This window comes from Branchiostoma belcheri, unplaced genomic scaffold (assembly GCF_001625305.1).
Source record: "Branchiostoma belcheri isolate BF01 breed outbred unplaced genomic scaffold, Haploidv18h27 scaffold5, whole genome shotgun sequence".
Classification (NCBI taxonomy): Eukaryota; Metazoa; Chordata; class Leptocardii; order Amphioxiformes; family Branchiostomatidae; genus Branchiostoma; species Branchiostoma belcheri.
In genome coordinates, this window is record NW_017804131.1 from 5586131 (window position 1) to 5600216 (window position 14086).

The following is a 14086-nucleotide window of genomic DNA, read 5'->3' on the forward strand; positions in this document are numbered from 1 at the left end:
AACTCCACTGTACAACAGTGTCCAGTTTAATTCCGGAATTCCAGTTTAATTCCGGACTAATTCCCATATCTCAGCAACCTTACGTCTAAATGGGATAATATTCTAAGATATAGGTAAACATGATGTAAGAAGCACGTAGTAGCCATCGGTGACCCCTTGGAAATCAACACAGTTCTGCAGAATTCTGGGAACTGGAGCCTGAATTCTTCCGGAATTAGTCCGGAATTAAACTGGAATCCCGGAATTAAACTGGACACTGTTGTACATAAACTACTGTTTTATCTTGTATCCCCATCTGCCACTAGCACTCTAATCTCCAATCATGTAAGAGTATGCCATGATACAAGGTGCGCACTAGAATCAAATGTAGCTACAAAAAATTAGGCCAATAAAGAGACTCAAAGAAGAGTTTTATTCAGTCGACGTTTCGGTGACCGTCTGTCATATTCCTCGGGGCAATTCTGACTGGTTCACATTGCACGACAAAGTGTAGCAGCTTACAGATATGAATAAAACACTTGCGTAACAAGAGTCTCTTTATACAGTGACTTACCAACCTGATGAAAGATGAAACTATTCACGGAAGAAATTAGACCGCAACTAATTGACTCAAATGCCAAAAACTGTGGGGTCGTGTGGCGTAGCGGCAGAGTGCGCGACTCGGAACCTAGCGGTCCCGGGTTCGAGTCCTGACATGCCACCGATCTTGTGCCCTTGGGAAAGGCACTTTACACGACTTTCCTCATTTCGCTCAGGTGAAAATGAGTATTGTCCTGTCATGTATTTGTCCCCTGTGTTGGTGGCGGCATTAATATGAGTTGATATAACTTGAGTGTGCCGTCACCACGTCTGGTGATTACATGTTGGAATAAAAAAAAGCTAGTTCGCGTTGGTGCTGAAATGCCTTCCACTAACAATGACTTTTTCCCCACAGGATTACACAGTGGGGATCTACCTGCGACAGTTCTGGCAGGACCCACGGCTGGTGTTTGAAGGACTGAACAAAACCATCAGCCTGGACTCAAACATCCGGCCCAAGATCTGGGTACCGGACCTGTTCTTCGTCAACGAGAAGGACGGCAAGATGCACGCCATCACCACAGCCAACAAGTACATACGGATCCACCCTAACGGCACCGTTCTATATAGCATGCGGTAGGTATACTCTATAGCAGGCGGTTTACCTGCATGTGATATACCAGTTGTTATTGTATAGCAGGCGGTTGGTAATCTGTAGCATGCGGTAGGTTCTCTACAGTATGCGGTAGCTACTACTAGGTATTCTATAGTATGTGTTAGGTACTCGATAGACTGTGATAGGTACTCTATAGCATGCGGCAGGCGCTCTATAGCATTCAGTAGGTGCTTTCCGTATAGTATGGACCGGAGTAGGCCATCTATAGCATGCGACAGGTACTCTATAGCATGGAGTAGGTACTCTATAGCGTGCGATAGGTATGCTATAGTATGCGGTAGGTACTCTATAGCGTGCGGTAGGTACTCTATAGCATGCGGTAGCATAGGTACTCTATAGCATGAGGTAAGTATTCTATAGCATGTGGTAGGTACTCTATAGGGTAGGTACAGTTGTACTCATTAGCACGCGGTAGGTACTCTATAGCATGCGGTAGGTACTCTATAGCATACGGTAGGTACTCTATAGCATGCGGTAGGTACTCTATAGCATGCATTAGGAACACCGACCTCCGTATGGCACGGTAGTTGGGTAGCCACACTTTGTAGTGGATAAATCGGAATCGGCCTTAGCAGTGTTATGCATCAGGCAATCCCTGGCAGCTGTTTTAACGAGATACATTCTAAAGAATGTTTTTACTACTGGTAGATAAGATTACAACTTCAGCTTAGGCGATCAGTTAGTCACTCAGATACTGCACTCGGTAGCGATTTCTCCCAAGAGTAACGCATTCAGGTTCAATACTGCCGATACCTTCAGTGCTTTAAAAGACAGACAGATACCGGTGCAATAGCTCAATTGGTGGAGTGCTCGCTTTGTAACCGGGAGGTCGTGAGTTTAAAAATGACTTTAAAAATGGTACACACTTCTTTCTCTGCTTAGCACTCAGCACATATGAGAAAGAGTGTGGGAATGTCAAGCATACAGCACTACCAGCGGACCAGCCCCCTGCTGTAGTGCCCTGCACAACTGTGTGTCGCCCAAGGGCTACGGAAATGGACATGGGCACCAAAACCCTATGCTCTGTATAGAGCACGGGTAGACCTAACCACTTACTGGTACATCATATATGGAAATGCATGCTGACTTCTCACCCTCACACGGTTGACCTAATATTGAGTTTCATGTATTTGGACAGGCAAGGACTTGCCAAAAGGGAATCGAGTAACCCACTTTTCACAGCATTCCGCGGTCCCCTAGGGCAGAAGCAATGGTTTCTATCAAACCGCCCACCCGTAATGGTACCAAACTTCACGGTGCGACGTGTAGAATTACAAGTAGGAAGCCATCTAGTCAACTGAGAAGGATCTGTCCATGTCTAATAATGGGCCATAGTTCCTATTGGTTGTGTTTGAAAGCCCGTTGTCTGAATCGCCAAGCCTTCAATGAGTTGATTACGTAGATAACCAAGTGGATCTGCTCTTTTATGTGAAGTCCTCCGAAATGATGAATTGTTCGATTTGGAGATTAGAGCGATGGTTACTTGACTGACTTGATTATGTGTTTCAGACTGTCTCTGAAGCTGTCCTGCTACATGCATCTGCGCAGCTTTCCCGCTGACAAGCAGTACTGTAAGATGCAGATAGAAAGTTGTAAGTCCAGCTAATCCATTCTTTTTCCTTTGTAAGCCACCCGTGATATTAGTAGATAGTTTCAAAGGAGTTAATTTGCACAGTATGTTACACTCGATGCACATCTACATCTTGATAAAGCAAGAGAATCCACGATGAGTATCAGTGCAGTGGTTGAGCTTTGCCGTTACTTATTAAATTTTAAGGCTACAAAGTGTGTGTTGTGAGCGAAACGCTTAGAAAACAAATTGACATGCCAGACGATTTTATCCAACAGTAGATGATTAACAACATTAACATCAATCAAATATATAATGGGGACGTTAATGGTAACTACTACAAACGAGTTAAGACAATTGTGACTGCTTTTAGCATATTAAGTAAGTGTATTGGCGTGGTTTTTAATTTCTCAACACTGACAACAGTTCAAAATGCAGTTTTTATTCTGCATGGTCCTTGATTATTCGTATTCCCGCTTTCTAGTCTGTATTAAAGATACAAGTTTTTCCACAAACTGTGCCCCATACTTACATATCCTGCTATATAACTGTGCACACTGAAAGATAAGTAAAAAGCTGCTGTGACACTAGCGTCTAACGTTTAATGACTACCCCACCTCCTCCCCGGTGCAATACCTCAATTGGTAGAGTGCTCGCTTTGTAACTGGGAGGTCGTGAGTTCAAACACCGGCCGGGTCATACCAAAGACTTTAAAAATGGTACACACTTCTTTCTCTGCTTAGAACTCAGCACATATGAGAAAGAGTGTGGGAAGGTCAAACATACAGCACTACCATCGGACTAGCCCCCTGCTGTAGTGCATTGCACAACTGTGTGTTGCCCAAGGGCTACAGAATTGGATATGGGCACCACCCTACGCTCTGCATAAGGGCACGGGAGACCTTTCCTTCTTTTCCACCTCCTCCCCGAAATCGTTTTCGTGCCCTTCAATCTCTGTTTCCCAACTTCGCAGACAGCTACACGACCCAGGACATGGTGCTGGGCTGGAGCACCAACCGGGCGCCGCTGGAGATCTCCCGGGAGGTCCACCTGCCGGACTTCGACCTCAGCATCGCCGACGTCAAAAGTTGTACAGCAGGGTACTCCACAGGTTTGTCCTTGGACCTTATTTGCCAATTCCAAACCATACATCTTTAATGCTTAGGTCACATTTCCAGGCCGGGGCCCGGCCGGGCTGTTTGTATGAACGAAAAATCAACAATTCTTATCAGGAATATACACAAATTGTACTCATGATTATCTTTTAAACTTTTTCTGTGCTCTGTTGTCTTTTGTATCGTACATTTCGTTCCATAAGACTGCCCGGCCGGGCCCCGGTTTGGAAATGTGACCTCAGCATCACTCTCCGTTAATTCATCATAATGACAATTTTAAATCTTAATATAAATAATATAAAGATAAACATATTTTGAAGGTACTTAGCGCTTCTAATGGCTCTATTTGACTGCTGTGCATGCATTTATGTTGGTCAAATAGATGTAGAAGTCAAACACTTCAAAGTTTTTGAAAGGAAAAGCTGCCCTCTGATGGTATCTTCAGCAAAGTTCATTGAACAGCAATCTATTTATCGCAATATCAAACATTAACCATGTAAGTAACGACGCAAATAGAAATTTACAGGCGATGGTAAGCCAATGATTCTATTGCTTTCTTGTAACTTTTGTGAGTAAGTTCAAGTCACGCACAACCTGGCCTATCAGAGTCAGATATCTCTAAGACGTTTCGTTGCGAAAGGTGACTGAGTATATGACTGTGGTCTTATCTTGACTTGCATAACAGATAAGGGCATCATTACCTTAAAGAACGACCCGCACAGAGGAGCAATATCTGCGACAGGCAGTGGTCCTATCTGATCTGAAGCAGAGTTTATTTCCTGCAAGTTTTCACCCTGGTAGAACCAACTTTGATAACTTCGAGAAGTTTCGGACGGGCTGGCTCTAACGACTTCTCTGAAAGTCTTCACTTATATTGTAGAATCTGATGGCCTGGCCCACTGCCACCGGTAATGGTGAACTGTTATCGACAGATGGTCATGACAATAGCGTTAATGTTATCACAGCCCACACTCGGACGTCATTAGTGAACTTTACCAGACAGAAAGTTCGGAGATTTGAGACAAGATTGCCAATACAAGTCTTCAGGCTATGACAGGAATAGTCTATCGTGTACTCCGTGAAATCCCTGGTTGGACACAATGAGCCGTAGATATATTTCTTGGCCACGCTCGTAACATACTTCTTCATCAGCGATGCTCATTGTCGTCTTGATGGAGCCCCTAACGACGAAGTCTGGATTATAGGACAGCACTTTGCTTACCATACTTTCAAAATTTCCTCTATCTTTGTCCATCATTATCATCATTCAAGACATTTTCTTGCTGTGGCGGATCACAATAAGTCCGTGTTTTATCGTTATTTCCTTAGACCAGATTCCCAAAAGCTTACCAAATCTGTGAATCGATAACAGTGGTTGGGTATAGGAGCATTGAAATGCTATTCTTGGAGAGATTCCCAACAATTACCACCATCCAATGTATCAGCCACAATTGCCATGTCTTTGAAAGATGTGTTCCTGTACGCTCTTACCAGTGCCAACAGCCAATAACTGATGTATGGTGAGGTCACCGAGAGCACATTTTCTAGAAGCTATAGAAGAAAAAGTTTTGCCAAACTGGCGCTTAAGGGAATTCCGGAATTGGTGAGATGAATGGTATTGACTATAGATAAAGCCGGAGGAATGTCATTCACATGGAAGCTGAAGATAAGCCATAAGTCCGGATCGATGCAGCAAGCCAGGTAGCAGGGAAGGTTTACCGCGCTCTGGTGTAGGATTTCCTCCTTTGGGTTTTTTCCAAGTCATAGGGCCCCACACTGTCTCAAACACAGGACAATAACCCCTCCACTATACACGATGTGATGCCATCCTCAGTATCTCAATACATTGCAGGGGTCGAAATAGATTTTGGGGCCAACTTGCACTGGTGCAGATAAAAAAAATACTTGCACCAGAAGAAAAATAGTTGCACCCGCCAAAAATAATAGGTACACAACCAAAAGTACATGACTTGTAGTAACTTTAATAGCATCCAATATTTGCTTTAAAAAAAGCACTACTAACCTACTAAAGCGACGTAGATACCTTCTATTAATTACAAAAAAATTAAGAAAAACTTCATGGATTCTGGTTTTGTTGAAATTGTTTTCCCTTTCGAGTTCTGTATTGGGTATTTCTACAGGTTGTAACAGCGGATAAAGCAAACTTGCACCGCCGTGCATCCCGGCAAAACATTAGTTGCAACACACCAAATTTACTTGCACCAAGTTGCACACAGAGGGGTATTTCGACCCCTGAATACAGTATACTGTGACTCAAGCCGGTTATCCGCGCTCTGGTACATGGTGTACGATTTACTCCAACAGTTTTTTTCCAAGTCATTAGGGCCCCCACATCTCAAACAGAGACAGGACAATGACCTCTCCACTCTACACGACATGATGCCATTCAAGCCGGTAAACAATCCCAAATCGATATGCTAATTTGTGCAGATAAATGAAGTGTGTCAAGTAATTCTACTGAGTCGCCGGTGCGGTAAATCAGGCTGGATACCAGGTTCAGACCTAATGAAACAGACTTGCAGTGAATGAAACGGACATATGTGCAGTAACCACGTAGTAATGAAGCGAAATAAAGTATCCACATGCTAAAATACAATGTGTGTGTGAAAGATAAATCGCCTTGTTGTTTCTGGATCTTTACCAAAACATACGAAGAGCACCCAGCGTTACATCGCTGGCTCACTATAGCCTTCTCATCATAGCCTTCTTACTTTTCTGGGTTAACTGGAACAAAGTAATGGGCCGGGTCATACAATCAGGGCATAACTGATTTTCCATGGACCTTAAGAAGACAATTGCCTGCTATTGTCTCTGCACATATGCCGGATGATGGAACTGTTATCCCCTTGGAAGTGCGCAACTCATCTAGTGAACACAGAAGAGACAACCTTCCCTTGACATTCCCGGCAATCGATTTAAGACTGCGAGAAGTATCGGAGGCTTTATGTGTTGTATATTGATGAAAAAAGTTCATGATTCTCTAACAGAATGACAGTTTAAAGCTAGCTTGGAATTCATTGAGAAAACGTACAATTGAAAAATTTACATGAGGTTGAAATGTCAAATGTTATAAAGAGAAATACTATGATGTACCAGTGAACCAATAAAGTACATCCTTGTTATCTAAATGTATCTCACAGGGTAATCCACAAGCATCAATAACACACATCAATGGGGAGAGCAATATGTGAATACCGGGGAATGACTATATATCTCTATACCAATGGCAATTCCCATGAAGAAGTAGTATTTGTCTTCTTGATACACAATATCGTTATTATGGCCGGAAGTGATACTGGTTCGTCTTCTTGACAGACAATAACGGTTTATGTTGCTGTACTGCTGACGTTTTATGAATAGATCTTAACTTTATATTCACTTTAACTTTCTCCTTGAACTGAAATGACACACTATAAAGGTTTTACGGCCAGAGTGCTACTGATTTGTCTTCTTTATCATACCATCTGTTTTACTGATTCGATCTGTTGATGTGCGACAGCATGGTATATCATCGTACTGCTAAACTATTAATGAGTCCTCTTGAACTGCAATAACATGCTGTTGGAGTTTTATAGGGTCGTTTTTACGGTGTAATATATAATTAGCTGAAGAGCATGGTATATGTTTTACGTTATTGTGTAGAAGAAGCTGTATTAAATTAAAAGTAGATTTCTTGTTGCATCTTTGACATGTTAACACTTGGTTAACGTTTACCTTCAATGTCTAAAATAGATACTTTCAATGTATTTACTAACTAACTTAAAGGTGTATTTTGTTACACGGATTTCTTCAAATAGAAATTTGATAAACTCAACTTATAATGTCAGAAATAACTGGTAAATTGAATTTTCAAAGCACTCAATAAAGCCTGATTGACGCAGAAAATATTCAATGTGCTCTCACCTTAGGCTTAAGCGCGTGGTACATTATCATGCTGCTAAAGTATTAATGAGTTGTCTTGAACTGCAATAACATGCTGTTGACGTTTTATAGGGTTATTTTTACGGTGTAATATATATTTAGCTGAAGAGCATGGTATACGTTATACGTTATTGTGTAAAAGAATCTGTATTAAATTCAAAGTAGATTTCTTGTTGCATCTTTGACATGTTGACGGTTGACGTTTACATTCAATGTCTAAGTTACTTTCAATGTATTTACTAACTTTTAAGTTAGTTAATTTTGTTACACAGATGTCTTCAAATAGAAATTTGATAAACTCAACTTATAATGTCAGAACTAACTGGTAAATTGAATTTTCAAAGCACTTAAATTGTGTAAAAGAAGCTGTATTAAATTAAAAGTAGATTTCTTGTTGCATCTTTGATATGTTGACAATTGACGTTTACTTTCAATGTCTAAAATAGTTACTTTCAATGTATTTACTAAATAATTTAAAGGTGCATTTTGTTTTTTTCAAAATGCATCTTTAAATTAGATTTCTTCAGATAGAAACTTGATAAACTCAACTTATAATGTCAGAAATAACTAGTAAATTGAATTTTCAAAGCACTTAAAGCCTGATTGACGCCAAAAAATATTCCATGTGCTCTTACCTTAGGCTTAAAATCTGGGTCGTTCACTACTCGTGATGTTTATTGGGCTGGACGCCAGGTAGCTCATGCATATCATATACATCTGCCTGTTGGAGCTATTTGCCCTTCGCCCTAAAACTGGGCCATCTCGGTTCAATAAAACCATGCACTGTAGGGCAATGGGTTATAGGATGCTGTTCAATCTTGTTTTCCAATGCAATTTGTTTTCTGGAGATTAATTTTAGTCAGTGTCTTCTTTCCATAATTATGCAAAAGTTACATTATGAAAAGTATCTAAATTGTTTCCCAAATGGATATAACCTTAAACTGTTCAAGTCTAAGGTCAACAAACATCTGTCCTCACTGTGTTCTGTTTTGTGGTGAACATGAAGTAAATAAAAAAAAAATTAATCTTGACAAAATTCATAACTGGAATAATTTTTTTGCTGCTTTTACTTCAATCCTATAACCAGAGTGTCTGCTAGCATTTGCAATGTTAAAATACCACTTGTGACAAAACAAGGATCAATAGCACCTTTTTTATTCATCAAAACAAGAAAACATAACAAGGACAATGTGACGCTGCACTCAAGTTTATACCTTATATTAACAGCGCTACACAACAAAAAAGTACAATTAACATTTAGATACACAAAGTTGACATATCTGTGCGCCGTTGTCCCACCACCCCAAGACATTAAAATGTTAATGGTAACAAAGTTATTTGAAAAATAAGATTACGTGGTAACCTCCTATATCTCATGGAAACACATCCGCCAATCAGAGCTAGGAGGAGGATTTAGGCCCATTAACACATACGTAGTACAAATGTATTTGGACTTCTATTTCTAATTGACTGCTAGAAACAGTCAAGCAGAGCTAGAAGCGCTTGGTATCTCCCTTTTTGCATATGACATTTAGTCGGTAAAAGGTCATGATACTAACTCTTCCATGTTTATGGCGTGCTGATTTTCAGGAGATTTCCCGTGCATCAAGGCTGACTTCTTATTGGAGCGCAGAATCGGCTACTTCCTCATCCAGATCTACCTTCCCAGCATCCTTATCGTCATCATCTCCTGGGTGTCGTTCTGGATCCACAGCGAGTCTGCGCCTGCGCGAGTAGCCCTGGCCATCACGACCGTCCTGACCCTCACCACACACAGCGCCACTACTACTCGGGCCGCCATGCCCAGGTCAGTCTTTTGGTATCACAACTATTGATGGCGTCATCATGACGTCATATAAATTTGCATAAATTATCGTTTTGCAACAAGACACTTTGTGACAAAAATTCAAAGTCCATACTTTTAAGTATGGACTTTTGAATTTTTTAAACTGCACTTTTGGAAGACCCCAAAAGTCCCCAATGTTTACAATGGTGGTAGATAAAAGACAAGTCCGGTAATTTTGAACCCTCACCACCCACAGCACCACTACTACTCGGGCCGGCCGCCATGCCCAGGTCAGCTTTTGGTATCACTGCACTTAAACAATGGTAGTAAATGTCAGCAAAGTCGGGTAGTGTTTACAATGGTAGTAGATAAAAAACATGTCCGGTGATTTCGGACCCTCACCACCCATAGCGCCACTACTACTCGGGCCGCCATGCCCAGGTCAGCATTTTGGTATCACTGCACTTAAACAATGGTAGTAAATGCCAATAAAGTTAGGCAATGGTGCACGTGGTAGATAAAAAAAAATGTCCGGTAAGTTCGGAACCTCACAGCGCCACTACTACTCGGGCAGCCATGCCCATGTCAGCATTTTGGTATCACTGCACTTAACCAATAGTAGTAAATAACAGTAATGTCGGGTTTACAATAATGTTTACAATGGTGGTAGATAAAAGGCAAGTCCGGTAATTCGGACCCTCCCCACCAATAGCGCCACTGCTACTCGGCCCGCCATGCCCAGGTCAACTTTTGGTATCACTGCACGAAAAATTGGATTTACCGATGGTAGTCATTCATTTTCATCATCATGGTAGTAACTGCTAGTAAAGTCAGGCAATGTTTACACTGGTAGTACATGTAGATAAAACACATGTCTGGTAACTTCGGAACCTCACCACCCACAGCGCCACTACTACTCGGGCGGCCATGCCCAGGTCAGCCTTTTGCGTCACTGCACGAAACTTTAGATTTACCGATGGCAGTCATTCATTTTATCATCATGGTAGTAAATGCTAGTAAAGTCAGGTAATGTTTACTTTGTAAACAGTAACGGACTTAACAGGGGAAGTAGATGAAAGGCAAATCCGATATACTATAGTAAATTAAATTACCGGAGTTGAATTCTATTTACTACCTTTGTAAATTCATTTACTGGAATTTACTACCATTGGCAAATGTAAAAAACCAAATACATGCATGTAATTAAAGTGTAGCAATTCAAAATTCACATCTCTTTATTACAAACATTTTAAGCCCTTTAATAGCAAACTAGTCACTCTCACATTTCGATCCCGTTATATCTTCAATTGCTATTCCTAAAATGTATGCAGCAGGCCGATCGGATTATTTTATCTATCTATAGATGATTCAGTATCAAATTTATCTACTTTTGCATTTGTGGGAGTTGTTAATCTCCAAGCAGATCATACGGTGGCAAGGCAGTATCCATTGGCCGGAGGAGAGTCCATTAGGTGGCTAATGGACATTCCTCTGGCCAATGGATACTGCCTTGCCACCGTATAATCTGCTTCGAAATTAGAAGTTGTGCAACCATGCAAGGCTGTTATATTCCATATGTAGGCATTGTAATCTAAGTAGGATAGAGGATGAGGAACACTTTGTATTAGAATGTAGTTTATACAACGAAGAGAGAGCTGAGCTTTATAAACTATTGCAATGTATGTTTCCCCATTTCATACATCTTAGCAACACAGATAAGTTCATATTTCTAATGGCTTTAGACAAACCTTCGATTATAAAACACATCTGTACTTATATCTACATCGTTACTAAGAAGCGAGAAGAAGCCAAATTATCGTAATTATTAGACCATATGTCCATAGTACATAGAATTAGCGCTAGCTTGTACATTGTATATATTCATTGCAAACTGTAAACAAACTGTGACGTCTTTCTTGTGACCTGTACTGATCCCAGTGGGTATTTGCGTACAATAAAGGTCTTCATTGATGGCTGCTTTACTATAACAGTACTTAACCTGCACCTTGTCCCATCAGGGTTTCCTACATAACGGATATGGACATCTGGATGGCAGCGTGCCAGACCTTTGTGTTCGCCGCCTTGCTGGAGTACGCCATTGTCAACCACATCTCCCGCCAGGTAGGCTTCAACACTGGCAATTAATTACCAGATCCATACCCTTAAGCCATGCTGGTTTCACAATCAATTCAAATTGAAATGCCAATAGTAAAATAGATACATTAATAAAAGTACTAGCCATAGAATATCACCAGGAGTTTCTTGTTTATGTATGTGTTGCATTTTCATAATCACTTAGTCTATTTTCAATTGGTTGAAGTAGGTTGGTAGATTTCATAATACTTTACGATGTATTTTTAGGCATTTGTACATGTATATCTTCATGTATTGCCTTTCTACTCTTTGCTATCTCAATTTTGGCAATATCATACAGAGATAGAATTTCAAACATTTGTAATCTGCAGAAATTACTTAATATGACATAAAAAGAGAACAAGAAGAGAACTGAAGAGTTACCTTATAGTTCATTACGTAATATACTAATGTGTTTTGCAGGACAAACGTCTAATGAAGAAGCTTCGTCACAAAAAGAGAAATGACCCCTGCAGTGGTGACGGCGGGGCCACGTCTCAACTCAACGGTCTGCACCTGGGATCCTCAGCTGCACAGAGTCAAGGTGACAGGTGCACACCTGATGTGGACAGCTGCACACCTGTAGAAGGCATGAAAGCACCTGAAAACAAGGGCTGTACTACTGACCCACCCTTGCACGAGACTCCTTTTACAACAACAACAACGACCACAGAGAACCACAACAGCATTGCCAGCGAACCGATAACACTGTCGGCTGACGTCTCGGGAAAAGATCAGAATTCAAAGACTGGAAACGTGAAGAAGGATGACGAGTATACACCAATGGCTGTGACCAGTATCCCGTATCCAGCCAAGAATTACGACGTGCCAGATAAAGACAAGGAAACGCGAGTGGAGATACTGTGCTGCACGCCCAAGGACAAGCCCAGTAACCAGAACTGTGAGTCAGTCCGCTTCACCTCGGAGTTAAGACTAGAGGCGAAGAGACTGGCAATACGACGCTCCCACGCGGTGGATCGCGCTTCTCGAGTTGTCTTCCCGCTGGCCTTCCTCATATTCAACCTCTTCTACTGGCTGTACCTTTACCGGATCCTACAGTAAAGTAATGAAACAGTGTACAAAATAGTTTTTTGAACCAGGTTGCCCAGTGCCTACGGCAAGAATTATGTTGCCCATCAGAATTTGAGGTTGCTCCACCTATAAGTTACTACTTTCCTCAAATTAAGTAATGTTACATACATAAGCCTTTGACAATATTTCTAACAGCATTTAGTTAACCGATACTAGTAATAGCCATTAATACTTAAAATCAAAAAGCATCTGCCGGATACAGTGGTGCAAGCCAAGTGGGCATGATTTGGGGAGGGGGGCATTCTTAAAATTCAAGTAGCACACTGGGCTACCTAGGTTCGAAAATAGGTTGCCCCAAGTAAAATTTGGTTGCCCGGAGCAACTGGGCAACCAGGTATTTTGCACGCTGTGAAAGATTTCAGACATTTGCCTTCTGCGTATATGTTGATATATTGTGATTGTCTTGTGGCATCTAAAGTTATTTGTACAAGGGTCAATGTGACCGTCAATGTATAGGTAGTTAGCTACCTCCTAACTACAAAATCACATTAAACTATATGTTTGGTACCAGAAATTTGTATCCAAAGCAAGTCTTGTGACCGGTGCACTACATAAAGACACTGCATCATGTGACAGTCATGTCAACTTAAAGCTGCCTAGTGGAGTGCCTTAAATTAAGTAAGGTCCAACTTCCAGATTATTACATATAGACATTACATGTTTAAGTGGGAGAACTGTCTAACAGTTTAAAAACACTGGGGTTTAATAAGGAATCTGTGTATTGTATCTATATCTTTATGACGTTATCAGTAAATCACCATATGAAAATAACACTGGCTATGTGCATGTACATGTACTTGAATTTGAATTGTGAAGTACGGATTTGTAAAGCAACTGCACATCAATATAGACCCCTACGTATACATGTACTCCTATCGGAAAATGATCGGGCTATGAGATTTGAAATGAGAAGTGTCTAGAAATTAATATGCAAATCAGAGTTCAACAGTAACCAATGACAAGGCTTAGGAGAGGATTTGAAATCCTCAACATTTGGCCTAGAAGCGGGTCTGATAGTCACTACACTATTATAAGCCACAGACATGAAAGGAATACATTGGGGAAGTTTAAAGCTAACTATAAACTAGAAACGTAACATTTGCAAAGCAACTACATAATGTTTACCTTCACCTGGTCTAGCCCAACAAACTACTGCTCTGTTTAGTCTTACTCTATAAGCCTAATACATTCATATGTATGTAAATGTAACCCAACACCACAGGGTGTTGCTACAGCACTAGTTACCATGGTGA

The 14086-nt window shown here is 40.9% G+C and overlaps 1 protein-coding gene across 1 annotated transcript; it reads left to right on the forward strand.

The window, feature by feature from the left end:
* Positions 1-916: 916 nt before the first annotated feature.
* Positions 917-12893, forward strand: LOC109479700 (glycine receptor subunit alpha-3-like). The gene is made up of 7 exons (XM_019781690.1): positions 917-1155; positions 2705-2787; positions 3739-3876; positions 9413-9629; positions 11627-11729; positions 12165-12230; positions 12669-12893. Exons 1-7 carry the CDS (start codon positions 917-919, stop codon positions 12801-12803), a joined length of 981 nt encoding a protein of 326 aa, XP_019637249.1. The 3' UTR covers positions 12804-12893.
* Positions 12894-14086: the final 1193 nt, after the last annotated feature.

What these genes read in the sequence shown, in the direction of transcription:
- LOC109479700 (XM_019781690.1), top strand. Translation starts at nt 917, where the DNA reads ATGACTTTTTCCCCACAGGATTACACAGTGGGGATCTACCTGCGACAG. An exon ending in TAAGATGCAGATAGAAAGTT is followed by an intron (nt 2,788 to 3,738) that starts GTAAGTCCAGCT and finishes CCAACTTCGCAG; the next exon opens with ACAGCTACACGACCCAGGAC. An exon ending in ACTCGGGCCGCCATGCCCAG is followed by an intron (nt 9,630 to 11,626) that starts GTCAGTCTTTTG and finishes TTGTCCCATCAG; the next exon opens with GGTTTCCTACATAACGGATA.